This window comes from Alligator sinensis, unplaced genomic scaffold (genome assembly GCF_000455745.1).
Source record: "Alligator sinensis unplaced genomic scaffold, ASM45574v1 scaffold851_1, whole genome shotgun sequence".
Lineage (NCBI taxonomy): Eukaryota > Metazoa > Chordata > Crocodylia > Alligatoridae > Alligator > Alligator sinensis.
The window spans coordinates 159,247-177,637 of NW_005842410.1; the positions used below are offsets into that span (position 1 = coordinate 159,247).

The 18,391-nt window shown below is 43.4% G+C and overlaps 1 protein-coding gene across 2 annotated transcripts in view; it reads left to right on the plus strand.

Annotated features, from left to right (window-relative positions):
* DOK7 (docking protein 7) overlaps positions 1-17,815 on the plus strand; it is a 68,607-nt gene extending 50,792 nt beyond the window's left edge. Inside the window, exon 8 of one of the 2 annotated variants that reach the window (XM_025211548.1) lies at positions 17,741-17,815. In XM_025211548.1, the coding sequence (XP_025067333.1) occupies positions 17,741-17,800 (60 nt within the window). In that variant the 3' untranslated portion in view covers positions 17,801-17,815. Of the gene's footprint in view, positions 1-1,252; positions 1,349-17,740 lie in introns of those variants that run through there. The other variant, XM_025211547.1, reaches the window with a different exon arrangement.
* Positions 17,816-18,391: the final 576 nt, after the last annotated feature.

An 18,391-nucleotide genomic window follows, 5' to 3' on the forward strand; every position in this document is an offset into this window, starting at 1 on the left:
AAAACTCAGGGGCAATTTTGAATGGCCAGTCTGTCATTTTTATAGCTAAAAGACAGACCCTTCTTCCTGCCAATACCACTGTTGCATGGTCAGAGCTGGAGGCAGCTCCTAAGTACCTTAGCTAATGGAATCCTTCCTTTCCAAATACTGTATTTACTCAAATACAAGATGATCCTAAATGTAAGATGACCCCCCCCCCCTCAATAATTAGATTCTACACATGGAAAATTTATAAATTTATTATAATTTTCCATGTATGGATTCTAATTATTGGTGAATCATTTTCAATTTATGTCCCCCTTCCACCATTGCAGGTAGTGGGAGGAAAGGTGATGAGGGGGGTAATAATGGGGCTGGCATTAGGGGTCAGGTGGTAGGAGGCAGGCAGCAAGAGATGCGGACAGCTTCCCCCTGCTGCCTGTCCTTCCCCCACTTACCCCCACATTGTTCCTGCCTTGCTTCCTACAGCCTCAGGCTGCCCTAATTCTCCCTCCCCGTTTCCCTCTCCTCCCCTCTCCATGCCACTTCTGCTACCCGCACCCTTGGGTCCCTGCCCTCCTTCCTTCTATTCCACCCCCACCCCCTGCCTCCCCTTCCAGCCCCTCCTTACTTTTGTTCCTGCTGGCAGGCTCCATCACTGCTGCAGCCCAGGGCACAGAGCATGGCTCCAGTCTGACCCCGTAGCAGTGATGCGGAGCTGGCACTGCTGTTCCAGCCCAGCCCCAAAGCAGCAGCAGTGGGGAGCTAGTGCTGCTGCAATGGGGCAGGCTGGCACAGCAGTGCTGGCTCTGTGCTGCTGCTAAAGGGCCAGGCTGGAGCCATGCTCCATGCCCTGGGCTGCAGCAGTGCTGGCATGGAGCAAAGGTTAGGAGGAGTGCAGCAGAGAAGGAGAGAGGGAAGGAGAAATGGTGGGTGGGGGGAGACTGGGGTGGCAGGGGCAGGAGTGGCAAAGTGTGCAGAGGCAGTTTGGGAGGGAAGTGGGGAGGCAGGCAGCAGCTGTGGCTCCGGCTCTGGCTCCAACCCTTGGCTGGGGATAGAGCTACAGCAGTTTCTTGTTCCCCCACTGCTTTGTGCTTGAGTGTAAGGTGAGGGGCTTTTTCTCCCTATGTTAATTCAGTAAATACGGTAGTCCCAGGTCTTGCATCATTTTAAATTAGTGAAAGACTCATCATTGACTTCAACTGGAGTGAGAGGGAGGGAGCTGTGGATTTCTTTATTTCTAACTAGGTTCTTTTGTTTCTCTTTGTATTAGAAACACCTTAATGCACTGGGCAAAGCTTCACTTGACACCAGTTCTTTCTCATACCTGCAGCAAGGAAGCCTTCAAGCCTGAATGGTTTAAAAACTCTGGTAATACAGACAAACCATGAAAGCCGAAGCAATAAACCCATGTTTCACATACAACACATTTAAACACAGTTTTGAAAGGAGAGGAGAGGCTGAGACACCCCAAAGATATGTTGAAAAAAATTAAACACCAAGGTCCACCCACTTCTAAGCAGCCCATTGGACCAGTGTGGTTAAAGCGCACTGGTTTCTATAGCCAACAGTATGCAAGGGAGTGATATGGCTGGCTCCAGCTTGAATGACAAGGGACCCATTGACAGCTAGGTTAGCTAAGGTTAGCGTTCAGCACAAGCCCAGGGTGAGGCTGTGAGCTCACGCTCTACAGAGCCATAGCAGGGTACCTAATGACTCTGCCAATATATCCGAGCTTTGGGAATGCTATTCAGTTGGGTAAAGAGGGACTGTCTAGGATTTTCTTACTCTTGACTGGCTCTTACTGCCAGCACGTGCTGCCATGATGCTCTTGGCATCTTGTAAATTTGTACAGCTTTCAGTGTTTTGATTTCTTTCCCTTTATTAATATCTCTAGCTTAGGGCTGGTCTATGATACCTTTACTCACACGGAGTGGTACTTTGTTTCACAAATATTCCCATTGATTGAGATATGGCTACTCCTAGTGTAAGGGTGAGTATGGGTATCATAATTAATTTCCTAACACTAGGAAACTATTGTGGTGAGAGTAACAATGTTAATTATATTTTACAATAATATTATGCATAATTAAATCTTAACTGTTACCTCTCAATGGCCCTCTGAAATACAGAAGGAATTACTCTTGGCACCGCAGAAATGCAGCCACTGTAAAGGGGGCTGAATTGGTTGACAGCAGCACATGGCAGCAACATACAAGTGTAAGGAAGGGAAGAACACTTTTTCCAAAAAAAGTGGATAGGAAAAAAATGTACTATAAAGTAGATAGGCAGAGAGTGACAGTTGGCGCTGGGATTTGGCCAGGACCCCAGGGTTAACATCCTTAGTCTTGTTGAAAGTGTAATTTGATCCTTTCTGGGGCAGTGGATAGAACCTCCTTTTTACATCTCAGCTAAAAGACAGCACATACAAAGACAAAGCATTTGCTAGCACATTGGTTAATTGCTGTTTCAAAAAGGGAGCATGACTTCTACTGTGCCCTGTTTCCTGCAGTGTTTTTTGTCTGCCACCTTGTCAGGGCTATAATGCATAGCTCCCAGCTGTATAACAAGCCAGATAAAGCCCAGTTTCTACATGCTTTGCTAGAGAATACTTTAAATTTCCTCTGAGGCTGAGCCAAGTCCACTGACTTGTCAAGTTTTCTAGACAAGCCTAGACATGCCATTTTCTGTTGGCTTGGAGCAAGGGATCCAAATAGGGTCAAGACAGTCCAGGCTAGATGAGAGACAAAGATGTATATAAATGTGCTGTAGAAAATGATGCTGACAAACTCCCTCCCTAAGTCATAACATGCTACAACCTGCACTAAGGAAGACAATTCTATTTCTCTCTAGTGGCTGGTCCACATTAAAGTCTCTGAGTCTGCTGGTCCTTCTAGCTAATGGGGTCAAATCTTTGGCTTGAGTGGCTTATGTATTTAGGGGCGAAGATTCCAGATTTGATCACTGCTGTCAGCCAGGGGCTATTGTTTAGATTAGATGTAAATCAGAGATACAGACCATCTGCTGTGAAAGCTCACTTGGCCCTTATCATGAGAGTAGAGGGGTTAACACTACTTAATGGTTATAAAACTTACTCTTCTTTGACTAAGGCCCTAAAAAAACAGATGCCCACAGATCTACAAAGGGAAAGGAACTTCTGGCACAAAGCACTGGTAAGTAAAAGGCATCAAACACTTGGAGAGAGGTAAAAATGGAGTGTTATTTTAATATATTAATTCCCTGTAATTAATTAATTGATTAGAATGCTTTGGCACAACTCAGCAGCTTATTCCTGTTGTTTAAGCAGGCAATTTTGCCTGATTGTTCCTCTGTTGTGGTGAGCTGGTAAGGATTTGACAGCTGGAGTATTGATCAATTGTACCTAGTTAGAACAAGCATTTGGGAAATTCTATTTGTACTCCCAAAAGGAAAAGGCAACTTGAACAAATAGGATTGATAACAACTAGAAATTACAAGAAATGACTTCCTTTCTCTTCCTTATCTGGGAGCAATAGCTTTTCAGAAGAGAGAGAATTAGTCATTTTAAAGTAGGAGGAGGAATCTGACAATGGGAGCCAGGAAAAATTTGCCATCATTTTATTATATGGTCCTAAAGCCCTTAGAATTCTTTGTTTTCCTTGATTTGCCCATCTGTAAAATGGGCATAGCATTTACTTACCTTGTGTTTTAAGATCTCAGCATAAATGAAACTATATGACATCATTATTTGGTTATCAGGTACCAATACCAGAGTAATTGCCTGAGTCAGAAAAGGACTCTGCAAATACCAACAGGATAGGAGTGACATGTATGAGATGTTTGGAGATTTGGCAAACAATCCACTGTGGACAGATGGGTTCTAGAGGTGATAGTAAGTGGATACTCAACAGAGCTCAGATCTTTCCCACTAAACCTTTCCCATTGAACTGCCTACAGCTGCAATCAGGGACACTATAAGTTCACAATTTGTGCAAATTAGCCTAATCAGCTATGTTCCAATACAAGTATATTGCTGTAGACTATGCTTAAATTCCTCTGTAATGCCTAAGGCGACAGATGGAGTGAAAAGCAATTTTGGAAGTGCAGGTGTTGGATGAATCCACCTGATCTTATATGAAAGTTGTTATCAGTCTTGCTAACAATAGCTCAGAGGGACTTTTTAACCAAAATAGGTCTAAAATATAGAAAATAACTAGGATTCACCTACCTGACTGTTGCAAAGCTCAACCCGTTGGTCTATCAGCATCAAAGAGGGCGTTTACAGCATTAGTTACAGTACTGTTGTGGTGCTAGTTCAGCAAGTCAAACAACACGAGTAGCACATTCTTACCTTAATGTGGTTTATATGCTGCTCAGAGCTAATTTAGAGTTACGTAACAGATATAGCAATAGACGGGGCAATTGATGTACTGAAGAAGTATGGTTTTGTTATCACTTCTGCAAAAAGCAAGTCCAAACTGACTTGGGGAATATTCAGAATAGGGTGAATATTTCTCATGGAAAGCAGGTGTAGAAAATGGTGTGGATGAAAAATGAATAGGCACCTGCCAAACAGTTTTGCCAATATTAAAGCTGTCCTGCAAAAACAGCTCTCTCAGGCCACTCTACACAGTACTGCTAGCTAGGGTGGCCAGTGGTCCTGTTTCGTATCCAGACAGTCCTGTTTTTAAACCCTTTGTCCCCTGTCTGTTTCTGAATGAGGAACAGACTACAAAAAGTCCTGTTTTTCAGTTCGTTGGTGGAAATATATGTCAATCATTTGTCCTCGTGATCCTATTGGCTGTGCCTAGAGGTAGGGTGGTGCCCAGTCAGGAGGAGCAGAGTTCAGGAAGGGAGGGGGTGGCCTTTTTGTGGTGGCCCCGGCTCTTGATGTTGATTGGCCAAGGAGCCGGGTGGCTCCCCCCCTCACTGCTGATTGGCCAATGGGGGCAGTGGTCCTGCTCCTCATCAAGGGGATGTCCTGTATTCTGGGGATGAGTCAGTGTCCACCCAGACTGCTGCAGATGTTACCGCTGGAAATCTAGGACTGTAGAGAAGGCATCTGAGAAAAACCAACTTCAGGTTAATCCGCACACTCTACATAAGAGAGAGCGCAAAGAGCCTGCCGATTACTGTGTTTACATTTACTGCCATGGAGACTAATGGTAGCAGTTTTTAACAGCTTTAACATTTCTTTCCCTGCATAGATCAGTGCAGATGACATGGTGCGAGTGGCCAAGATCTAGCTTCCTTGAACACAGTGCCTTAAAAAATACCACACTATTTTGAGAAGCCAGCCTCATGTCAAGCAGCAAACTGTGATGGTGAAGTTGGTCAGCTGTTCTAATTGCAAACAACAAGCAGCCCACACATTATTAGAGATGTGTTGTATGATTTGGGGGTCATCTCAGGGCTTCCTGAATTCCAGTCCTGGCCCTGCCACGGTCATCTCTTTGTAGCCCTGGACTAGTCACTCATGCCTCCGTTTTCCTATCTGTAAAATGAGGATTCTAATATTTACTACCTTGGAAGTACTTTTGTCTGGATTAAGTTAGGTAGTGTTTGTATAGCACTTTGAATGTGAAAAAGTGCTATATAAATACCAAATCTGTTGCTAAATGTTGCACTTTACAAAAGTCCCACTGAGACCATGAGAAAGCTAGAAAATCATTTGTTTCTAGCTATGAGCTTTGGATATAAAAGGAACTCTGATCACAGTGGCAGAGCTGCTGAACAAGTAACTCTGCAAGCCAGATGGATCCAAGCAGATGCTACTGCCAGAGTTTTTTTTAAAGATAACAGGAAAGATGGAAAATCTATCAATAGGTTTCATGACTTTAACAAATAATGTAAAAAATATCTCTCTGTTAAACCAGAGACCTCACAGCAATGCCACTGAATATAACATAAAACTTATTTCTTCTGATTTCACTAATACAGTTTTTCATAAACAAAGCACGAAGATTAGCAATGTTTGTCAAAATTCCAGTGAAGTTACTGGAAGAGCAGTTCTTCTCAAGAAATGTTTATTAGTATAGGGACCTTTTCTCCCTGGAGATCTTGATAGCCAACACCTGATGACATGGAAATTGAAAGTCGATTCTTTCTAAATAGAGGTCTTCACATCAGGGGGTGAACATGCCTTTAGCATTTAGAAGGACAGCCGTATCAAGAATGCACTCAAGGATATGGCTCAAATTCAAATGCGGGTGCAGTAACAGGGAAGAGTAGGCAATGCCATTCCCACCATAATAGAATTTCTGCACAAGTGTATTTCTCAGACTCCAGACCCTAAAGGCACGTGTAGTTCATCCCAACAAAGAGGTGTAGAGAATCCACATGTTAAGTCAAGCTCCTTTACTATCTTTTCCCTCACTCCTTACACAGGCAAATTCTCTTCGAGCTCAACTGCAGTTTTGCCTGGATTTCAAGTTTTGGCTTATAGTGGCATTCCTAAGAGCAGTTGACCTTAAAGAGTCTCTAGAGCCTGCAGTCAGAGCCTACCTTTAATCAAGCAGGACCCTTACAAGCCAATTATATACTTATGGTTGGATTTTCTTTATTGTGAAATACCTTAGTTTTAGCTACTTCAGCAGGGAGGAGATAGGATCTCTGGGTCAGACCTTGGCCTGTGGTAGCAAAAAGAGACTATATGAAGTTGTCTCCGATGAAAGCTGGAGATTCTCAGGCTGCGGAGATTGATGTCTGCTGTAAAGCTACACCTCTGCTCCAGTTTAAGCACACGTTGCAGAGGGAAGGGGATATGACAGGAACTCGCTAGTCTGGTCACCTTTATCAATTGAACAACATCTTGGTAGCTTTTACAAGCCAGTACAAATTGAAGGAGACTTTAAGGCATTCTAATGCACTCTTGGGGGCTCTTTGGCTCAAAACCAGCTTTACAATTTGAGGGGCACGGGAGAGGAACTTAGAGCTAAACTTGTTCCTTCCTTCCTTCCTTCTGCCACAGGTGCTCAGAATTCTGCTCTGGTGGAGATTAAGCAGTAGTGGTCCATGCGTGGCCCCAAACTAATCCCATCCGTTTAGCTCCCACAAAATGGTTTTGAGATTGTAAGCTCCTTGCATTTCATGATGTGAATAAACGATAGAGAACACCATAATGCATATTGTAATAATAGTGGCCACTACCAGATGTGGGAACCGCCCCCCAACACTTTATTGGAAAAGGAATAGCATCAGTTTGACCTGGCTCCCCAGTGTCTGTATAGACCATGTGCTTTAGTGTGGCTTTTTGGCACTATTATCCAATAGCTTATTCAATGAGCTATTAGATAAAAATGCCACAAAGCCCCGCTGAAGCACACAATCTATACAGATGCTGGGCCAGCCAGGTCAAACTGACGCTGCTCCTCTTCTGGGCATGTGCTGTGCTCAGTGCGAGGGTACGCCAAACTGAAAGGCAAGCACCGGGTTTTGTTTTCCACACCTGTCAGTGGCCAGTAATGCCACCAAATGGAAGTAGCGTTAGAATAGGGCAGTGTGTCCCAAACTTTTCCAGCCCAAGGCACACTTACTTACATTAATAACAATTTTCTGTGACATACCTGTTAAATCATTCCCCATCCACATGCCTATCGTAGGTCATTGCCATGGCAAACTTCCATGGTACACCTGTTCGTTTCGGACAGCACACTTCTGTGCCATGGCACACTGGTTGGGAAACACTGGAATAGGGTGTCTGCTGGGTTCAATGCAAAGGTCTATATATAAATTCATGGGGGCACAGCAGCTGGTCTCTGCTTTGTGTGTTCTCAATCTGAAAAATGAAAAGTAGAAGTAGCAGGTGGAGAGCCAGGATCCGCAACAGCAACCCTATTTAGACAGGACAAGAGGGGAGAAGAAGGAGGAGAGTAGTAATACAACTTACGTGCAGAAAAAGCACTGTATGAGGAGGTTTTGATTATCTGGTATGATGTAATCTAGCACAAATCTAGGGGGTGGAGGGAAAAGTAGTTTAAAGTCCCAAGGCCTATGTGCATCTGGAATCAGGCTGGTTACAGCTAAAATTTAGAGGAACCAGTTGTCAGTGAATCCAAAGGGATTGTTCCAACACCTGGACCGGAGTCCCTTAGCCATGTTGTCTGCACTGGTTACTCCGATAGGTCTGTGCCACCCTAGAATTCGCCCTGTATGCAGTGGAATCCTTCACTGGTTAGATGCCAGGATTGAACAACTGCCAACATAACAGAGAGCCGAGGCCAGAAGTGTTAGAGAAACAGAAGAATATAGACAATTTTAGATTCTGCCAATTACATTCTGACTTTACTGCAAGAGCAGAAAAGTACCATCATTGCCTGGGGGCTTAGCAGCTGCCTATGTTTGTCTTGTGCAGCACTGGGAAAATGCTTCCAGATGAAGTTCACAAACTCATTCCATGAGTTTAAGGGCTGTAGCAGAGCGCACATGCTGTGGTGCTCTGGGGAATCTTCTCCTAATCACAGTTTAGAACAATACTTGTCATAAGCAGAGGCACTGAACAAGACAGAACCTGTACTTGGTTGTGTGTCAATACATTTTTAAGGGCCTGCAGGGTTCTCCAGATATTATGATTTTTTCTTAATTATTGTTCTATTGCCTCTAATTTTCTTGAATGGTTTGTGTATTGATTTGGATTTGGATCATGTGTATTGTGTTGAGGCCCACTGAAGTAATCTGTTTATTTGGAGCAAGGTGCATGGATTATAACAAGGTTTTTCCTTCCTGCCCTTATGTGGGATGGACTAAAAGGAAGGAGTCAGATCCTCATGTAATATAAGCTGGCATTGCTCCATTGACTGAGAAGCTGGCTCAAGTATATTTTTAGTCCTCGGGGAAGCAGAAGCTAATCTGTCACTTCAAAAGAACACTCTTAGTGGAAATGGCACACCCTTACTCAGACAGTCCCCGGCTAAAAGTTTTAAAGTTGTAATTACTGCAGACTGTGAGGCCCAGAAATCGTTGTTAGCTTTGCTATCCTCTCCTCATTTGAGACACAGAGGTTCACTTGGTTGCCAGCTTTTTGGAACAAGTCCACATTTGATCCCTTCTGGCTGTACTCAATATGTGTGTTGTTATAATAGTGCTCCAATAGCAGAGTGCCTGTAGTTCTCTTATTTATAGAGGTTCCCCCTTTCTATGGGGCAGTGCTTGTTGAAAGCAGAAAACTAGCACGCAGGAAAAATTGTTGTTATCTTTGGTTTATATTTGGTTGAACTGAGTTTAGGTTCCTGATATTTGAGAACAGGAGTTCTAAGTGGGATAAGTTAAGGGGGGGTTTGCATGCACAACAACTAATTTACAACGAATCTTCCTAAGAATTTCTGCAATGCTTATTGGCTGAAATTCATCCCATCTCCCTGATAAAAGAGATATGGTCCACTGAAGGCCCGTACTAAGAAATTAATGGATTTTTGGGCTGTGTGCAGGTTTTCTAATTTGTCATGAATTTCACCCAGTTACTGTATGCAGTGCTCTAACAAGAATTAAACCTGGAATAGATTTCATAGATGTTAGGGCTGGAAAGGACCTCGAAGATCATCAAGTCCAGCCCCCTGCCCCAGGGGCAGGAAGTCAGCCAGGGTCAATGAATCCCAGTAAAATAAGCATCCAAGCATTTCTTGAATGAGTCCAGAGTAGGTGCCTGCACCACTTCTGAAGGGAGTCTATTCCAGATCTTGGGGGCTCAGACTGTAAAGAAATTTTTTCTTATGTCCAGCCTAAAATGGTCTTGTAGGAGTTTATGACTGTTGGTCCTTGTTTTTCCTTGAGGCGCTCTGGTGAACAGACATTCTCCCAGATCCTGATGTATGCCCCTTATGTACATATAAGCAGCCAGCAGCCCCCCGCTAAGCCTGTGCTTTTCTAGACTGAAGAGTCCCATGGATCTCAGCCTCTCTTCATAAGGCCTACTCTCTTGCCCTCTGATCATGCTCGTGGCTCTCCTCTGGACTCTCTCAAGCTTCTCCACATCCTTCTTGAATTGTGGAGCCCAGAATTGGATGCAGTACTCCAGCTGTGGCCTCACCAAGGCCGAGTACAGCAGGAGGATGACATCCTGGGAATTGCTTGAGAAGCATCTATAGGTGCAAGCCAGGATTTTGTTTGCTTTACCAGCTGTGACATTGCATTGGTGGCTCATGTTCATCTTGTGGTCAATGATGACCCCCAAGTCTCTTTCAGCAGTGGTGCTAGCGAGTGTAGCACTGCCGAGCCTATAAGTATGCTGCGGGTTTTTCTTCCCCGAGGTGGAGTACCTTACATTTATCGTCATTGAACGTCATCAGGTTTGTGTCTGCCCACTTACTAAGTTTATCTAAGTCAGCCTGGATCAATAGCCTGTCTTCAGGTGTGGGCACTATGCCCCAAAGTCTAGTGTCATTGGCAAACTTAGCCAGTGCACTTCTGACACCAATGTCCACATCGCTGATAAAGATGTTAAAGGGAATCAGCTCAAGGACAGAGCCTTGGGGGACGCCACTGGTCATGGAGCACCATAATGATTTGCTACCATTGACCACTACTCTCTGGGTCCAACCTCGGAGCCAATTTCCCAGCCATTGGACTGTGGTGTAGCTGAGGCTGCAGTTGGCCAATTTATCTATGAGGAGGTCATGGGACACCAGGTCAAAGGCTTTTTTAAAGTCCAGATATATGATGACACCTGATCATATCCTCAGGTTTCCTGCTGCGCCAAGGGGGTTGCTGAGCCCTTTTGCGGGTTGCTGAGCCCTTTTGCTACCCTTCCTCCAAGATGGGATGGCCATCCCTTGTGCTGTCAGGATCATTCCCTTGAGGAGTAACCACTTGTCTTGAACCCCTCTTCCTGTCGAGTCGCTGTTCCTTAGGACCTCAACAACGAGCCTCCTGAGCTTGTCAAAGTCATTTTTCCTGAAGTCGAGGACTTCTGTATTGCTGACTGACTTGCCAGCTTTGCGATGGATAGTAAAGGTGATCAGCTCATAGTCACTATCACCCAGCTTTCCGTTGATTCTTAGGTCAATATGTCATCCCCTTTGGCCAGTACTAGGTCCAGCAACGCTTTATCTCTTGTCAACTTCTTGAGTCAGGTAGAGCTCGTCCAAGATGTGAGGTAGCTTTATGGCCGATTGGATTTGACCAGTGCTCTTCTCATGAGATATCCGGGTAGTTAAAGTCTCCTATGACAACCATGCAGCGTGAGTGTGCAGCCTCAGCCAATTCCCTGGTGAATTCCTGGTCCAGCTCTTGACCAAGGGCAGATTCAGGATTTGGCAAAGGGAAATATGGGAGCAGCTACCCAGGCTGCATGGATGTCTGCACCCGTGATCCCAGCCTTCTCCCTTGAACCTATCAGTGTGGATAGACTGCACTGTGGGAAACTTTGGGGACTTTTTAGAAGTCTCCAAAGCAGATAAGAATCCCCCACCTTCCCTCCGTGCTCAAGGCATGTCCCCTCCCTTCCCTTTCCCCTGCTTGCCACCGCTGCTTTTGTGAATGTTTCTGGGGTGGGAGAAATTTCTAAGCCTCTCCTGCCAGGCTGCGTCGGGGGCTAGGCTCAGCAGTAACAGTAACAGTGGTGGTGGCAGCAGCAGCAGTAGCAATGGGTGGGGGAAGTTCCCCCACTCTCTCTGGAACAGGTTCAGGGAGGGGGAAACTCCCTCACTCATCTCCTCTGCTGCCTCTGTTGCTGTTCCAAGCTGAGCCCAGGCTGCATGCATCCCAGCTGGAGTGGGCAGAAGTGGCTTTAAATCTTTCCCTGCCCTAGGGACAGCAAGGAGCACAGCAGTGGCAGGTGAAGGAACAGGACAAGGGGATGGGAGGGGAATGTATCTTTAAGGAGGGAAGTGGGGAGGGGGGGTCTTACCTGCTTTGGGGGCTTTAAAAAAGTTGCCAGAGGCTCCCGTGGTATGGTCCGGTCCAAAAGGGAGATGCAACTATGCCACTGCACCCTCTCTGGATCTGCCCCCGATTATGACCTTAGTAATCAATTAGGTTGAAACATCTATATCTTTTATTATAGCTTTAAAAATTGTTTTTTATATATAACAAATAAGTCTAAGGATCCTTACAGGATATTCCAACATATTGAATATTCTGAAGTATTAACTAACACTTTATAACTCTACTATAAAGTACATTGTCATTGGTTTTCTTTAATTCTTGAAACTCTGTGCTAGTCATCTAGGCTAGGGACAGAGATTACACATAAACTGCTTCCAAAATGGTTGAAACTGGCTTAAGATAAACCTGGATAGATGTAATATTGGACTTAACTGATTTATGTTATACTGGTTTATTCAACTTCTGTCCCAGATCCCCTTCAGATTCAAGTTAACTCACAAGCCCCCAGCATCCCGGTATGCTTTGTACCTCCCCTGCAAACTGCCCTCACAGGGTGGGTGAGCTAGCTTTGGCCCAAGCTGTTTGCTTCAGCCGAGCAGGGAGGCATGTTCTAGTGCCCCCTGGCTTCAGACCTGGGCCACTGCAGGTATGTGGCTGCATTTCCAGAATCAAAAGTGGATGTTTGTTCACTTGATTATCAGTTCAATCTATACAGCTTTGGTTAACCTGTGAAGATTGAATTGATTCAGCCTCTGGCTTTTTTACTGTCTCTTCTTAGCCCTAGAAGCAGAGAATTACTTGTTTTTTTTTCTCTACTTAGTTGTATCACTCATACTTGCACTGAATAGCACCTCAGTATTCAGATAGTGCCATGAATTTCAGAGACGCTACTTCCACACTGAGTCAGGTTGGCCCAATTAGGCCTGTGATTAAGTATTTGGACAAACAAAGTTGTGCAAGGTGTTGAGTGATCCTTGTGAAGGTACATGCATCCTTAACGTCCACTAAACTCTATGGAAGGTCTCCATTATCAGGAAAGCTGAGAATAGTTATATTCAATTCTGTTTAGAGGGCTCACATAAAACCCTGCCAGGGTCATTTAAGTCCTTTTTAAAGAGACAATGTAAGATTTAAATGGGAAAATGCTGTATAAATAAGCCTACTGACTGAGATGAATTTCATCCAATACTGTCTGAGTGTGAATTAGCAGATTTATTGAAATAGGCTTCTCTGATCTGATAAATATAGGAAATTGAGCATTTTTTAAAGACAGCTAAAATACTTGCATAGTGTGATGCTTCCCCCTGTTGGAAACTGCACTATACATCTTTTTCAGTGGAGAAAGGGCCAAATTCTGCTTTGCTTTCCTCTCAAGAATTTCCATTGAGTTTTATGGGGCCTATATATTCAGATTGGTGCCATGCTCTGTTAATTAATTATTAGCAATAATTAAAGGTTATTTAGGCAAAAGTAGAATTTTTGCTCTCTCACAAATTGATTTATTTTGAAAAAGTCTATTTTCATGTGCAAGTATTGTCTAATGTACTGCTTCTGTATTTGCTGAAATGTATTTGCTTCTATATATTTCTGCAATGTACCTACACAAACAGGTAATGTATTTGTGTGGTGGATAGTGAACACTGATTTTAGTATTCCTATGTCTCTAGCCAAAAGCCTTCATCATTCCTAAGAGATAAATGATTTATAGCAAAGACTGTCACTACTGAGAACATAGGAGACAACTGGGTTTTGCTATTTTATGAATTTTTAATAGGAAATGAATGTATGTGGTTTGTTAATCATTTAAAAAAATGAACCTCTTTCATGAATCCTTATCCTCTATGAAAATGGAAATAGAGTGATGTTATGAACGTGTAGCTGAGCATTTAAGAATCTGGGAAAATGCATAATTCAACCAGTTTATATACACATTATAAAGCAAACTTAAATGCCCATGTAATATTTCATTGATTCATGGCCTCACAGATGGTGTTTGCAAGGTCACGCATTATTTCGCAAAAAACACAATCTAAAATATCTAATTATATTGCCTCATAGAAGCTATGTCTTCCATGGTGTGCTGGGGATGAAGAAAAACCATCTTTGCTGTTTTGATATTCTTGTGCGTTAATTCTCCCCTGTTCTTCCTGTTTGCTTTTGCCCGCTTCCCATTCCTGATGGATCTGTGAATATGTTTAGGGAGTTAACATACCAGTTTTGTTGACATATTTTGTTTCTATCACCTAGACCTACATGGATTTCATTTAGAAAGATTTTAATGGCTTTAAACATGTTGATATTGTTGTTTGGATATCTCCGTCTGAAAGGCTAGATGCTTATTTTCCAGAAGTCCAGTTGAAGAGGATTTTGCATACAGAAAAAGAGAATGTCCAAAATAGCTTTTCTCCATATCAAAATGTCACAGCCTTGCAGTTTGATATGATAGCATCTTGATTTAGAAAATGTACTCTGTGCCCTACCGCTATGCTGAGGAATTTTTCCTTTGCATTGATTTAAAATTCCTGGTCATCTTTTGCTGCTGTAATTTAGTATAGCTCTGCAGAAATATAGTCAGATATACCATGTTTCATCAGTTGAGAAGCTGGTCTTATTTTTCTGCCCCTAAAGAGTCAGGATATATCTCACTTTTAAACTGTGCTTCAAGCAAGGACTGACTATTTCCCATTTTGGATTTTAGTCTGAGGAACTGTGGAAGGGAATGTGCCATGTAGAGTGTGGAGAAGCCAGATTTTTTTTGGACTTGCAATATTTTTTTTTTAGATGACAAAAACGTAGATTGATGTAATATGGATCCAGAATGTTAGAATAATTCCCTAATGACATAGAGCAACGGGAAGAAGGAAGCAGTGTGAAGAAGGGAGACAGGCACCTGATAATATAGTGTACCATGCAGATAAGTGTCCAAGACTGGTTGTCCAGAAATCTGGAGATTTTATGCAAATGACACACTCCAATTTTCATATTTGATCATTATGCATTCTTCTATGGTCATATAGCATTTTTAATGGGAAAATATATTTATCTCCCTTCCTCACTACAGGATCTGTTGCTGGGCATGCTAGAAAGTCAATAAAAATAACTAATTTTATTAGGCATTTTAGTGTCCTACTCTACCATAGCCCTACTATTCTCTTCCAGTCACAGCTCCTGCTGTGAAAGCCCTGTCTTGCTGGATATAGGGACTGTAAGGTATTCTACCCGTTCCCTGTCTGAGGCATAGCTGGGCAACGCAATGCCTGGGGCAGTTGTGTGACATCTGACAGTGCTAGCTGCCATGATGCTGATCACAACAGCATGATTAGCTTCCACTGACGTCATGGCTACTTTTGTGCCCTTTCATAAAGGTGGTGCCTGGGGGAGCTGCCCCATTCACCTCTCCCTTGGTTATGCTATTGCCTGCTTCATAGGCATTATGTTCTAAGACCAGGCAGCAAATTTGGCTAAGACATACTTCGCACAAACACTGCTAATCTATAGTCTCAGCAAGTTTCCTGTCTAAAGCTGTGGTTATCAATCTTCTTAGACAGTGATTATTTGGAGACTTGGGGCACCCCTGGATAGATTCGAAGAAAATGCTACCTCTTAGTTTTCACTCTTTTTTGACTATGGAAATTTATAGAGCAGTTTTCCTGTTGCAGAGAACTAAGTCAGACAACAGCTATAGATTTCTATTTGAAATCTCTGGGTGCCTGTAGATGTGTGGGGACACTACTCTGATTTGCTGTAATTACAACGTGTTAGAGCAGACTCCATTAATCCAGTCTGCCATGACATGCTAATTAATTAGTGCGCTCCAGCAGCTTCCATGTCTCATGTATTCAGTGTCACCATGCTTCAAAATGGCAGTGGGGGCACTTTATCTAAAGTTTGTCAAACAAGCTTTAGTTAAAGTACCCATGCCACCATTTTGAAGTGCGGGTTGCTGAATACATGAGATGCTGTGGCTGGTTTAATTAGAGCAGCTCTTGGAGCCCCCAGAACACGTGTAAATATGCCCTCTGGGTTTACTTTGTGAATCATGTTTACAATCCTAACCCAACAGTTGTGGCACCCTGGTTGAGAATTACCAATCTAAAGTTATGGTAAAGCATGGTAATCTGCACGTCCTTTGAGACCAGTGAAGTAGTGTAACTGGAGCTGGACATAATGGCTAGGGGCAGACATTCAAAAAGCCTGAGCCTGAATTGATTCAATCTTTTCAAGTTAGTCTAATCTGGCTAGGCTAAACTGGTTTGTAGGCATCCAGACATCCCCTCTGGATTGAAGAAATGCAGGCACATGTCAGTAGTGGCTCAGGCTAGAAGCTGGGGGGTGCTAGAGCAGCTCTCCCTTCCCTTCCACAGTGCTGAGCTGAGGGGGGTGGCATGGCCAGGCTCTGGTAGGACGCTCTGATTAGGAAGGTCTGCCTGCACCATCCCCGGCTTTTCCCCTCTTGTTGCTTAAGGGGAAGGAGTGTTGCCAGCCCCCGGTTACCACTCTGAGGCAAGGTTGGGGTGTACAGTGATGATATGGAGCTGATGATATGGAGCTTTTCAGTCTCCCTCTCCCTGCTTCTTTATACTGTCTGCAGCAAACTGACAGGTGAGCAAGCCAGCAGGTGGATGATAACAGTATTTATCACCCCATCAGCAAAACAATAGCCTCTTTCAGCTGTTCTTAAACAGCTTTTTCCAAGGAAGGAAGGAGGGACTTTACCAGCTGACCTGTTGATTAGCTTCAAAAATCCCTAAGCGGACACTGTCCTTTCTGCCTGTCCCAGGGAAATTAGAGGCAAACACACAGACACCTCTCAGCATTAGCTAGAATACCACATGCCTAGGGTTCATGGGACTGGGGTCAGTGCTGTGGGAGATGGTAGGGAGGGAGGGGGGAATCTCTGCTTGAGCAGCAAGGGGTGGGCAGGGGGAAGTCAGGCAGACCCTGCTGTGTCTGCAGTCTGCTGGAGCACTGGCCAGGGAGCAGGAGGGCAGGGCCAGCTCTGCTGTGGAACAGAGAGCCCTGCCTAGCCCAGGGAGCATGATGGGATGCGGGGGATTCTGGTTTATCTTAAACTAACAAGGGGTCTGGGACAGACATTACGTAAACCAGTTTGAGCCAAATCAGTTAAGTCTGATACTACATTCAGCCAGTTTCAGCCATTTTCAAACTGGTTTATGTGCAGTGAATGTCTGTTCTGTTACTTTTTTAAACCAGTTTCTGATCACTTAGACCAGTTTATGTGTAATTTCTGTCCCTAGCCAGTATAATGTATTCTGTGCATTTTTCATTTACATTTTTAAAAGGAAGTCTCTGAGTTTTGGCTCTAGCTGAAATGTTCCTTTATTTATACTTCATTTCATTCACGGACGCTTTGGCACAAAGCTTGCTAGGGAGTTGCATGCTAGTGGAGTAGTTTGCTTTTCTTCATACTGGAATGTTATAATAATGTAAGATTATTAGTGTTACAGCAAAAAAGTTAATGATTGATTGGGGCTGGCTGCATTCAGATTTGACTGATTTTGGGACCAGAATGACTAGGTGGAGGCAAGTGCACAAGAGCCTGATTGGTTGTCTGGAGCTGGATGCATATTGTTGGTTAGGAACAAGCACAGACAAGCCTGGGCTCACTCCTGAATTGTCAGGTATATTGTATGTATTCACCACCAATAAGCTTGCCCAGCAAGTTTCTTTATAGCTATATTAACGTATTTTGCACATAATTACACTCAATAACATATGCTAAAAAACGTTAATTAAGTTGCAAAGTCAAACCATGGAAAATTAGGTAATAACGGGTCTGTAGTTGCTTAGGCATCCATAAGTCTGTCCAAATAAGTGTACAATGAATGAGGCAGGGAACCTCCGGACAAATATTATATGATCATGCAAGTGTATTATGGTGCAGCTATAAATTATGCAAACATTTTAATATTTTTTGTAATAACTTTTGTCTCTTTAAAAGGAAAAAAATACATTCTGTTTTGTGTCACTGTGGCCCCTCTCCTCCATTAAGCTGCATTAGCAGGGCTTGAAATCTGAACCTTCAGCATTGCAACAGACTGCTACCACTTGAGTTGCAGAACTACAGTATTAGCTGGCAGCAGGAGACGGCTTTCATCTCAGAATGGGGGATGGACTGCTGGATCTGGGTACTGGCTTTGGCAGCGGCTCTGGAACCCAGTCTCTTTCTTGCATTCTTGCTTGCTTGCTTGCATTTTTTGCTTGCTTTCTTTCGCTTGTCCAGAATAGAATAGGAAGAGGATATGATTTGAGATCTGCCATTTCCGTAGCTGCCATATGATGCCCTGAATACCTGCATAATGAGCCACAAGCCATTTGTAGACAAAAGATAATCAGGGACATGGAGGACTTTTAATAAAGCTAAATAAAGCTAGGCATATGCTTGAAGCTCAGTGTTTCTTTTATTTATTACCATAAGTCCTAAATTTTGGGGATGGGGGGAGGATAAACACTGAGCTTCAAACATATTTCTGTTTTAGCTCATTTTTATTAAAAGTGTACAGCTCGAATCAGAGTACAAAATAACTTACAAAAGCATTACTTTTTAAAATAAAATTACTTCCTTGCAAATCTGTAAAAACGTTAATTTTTA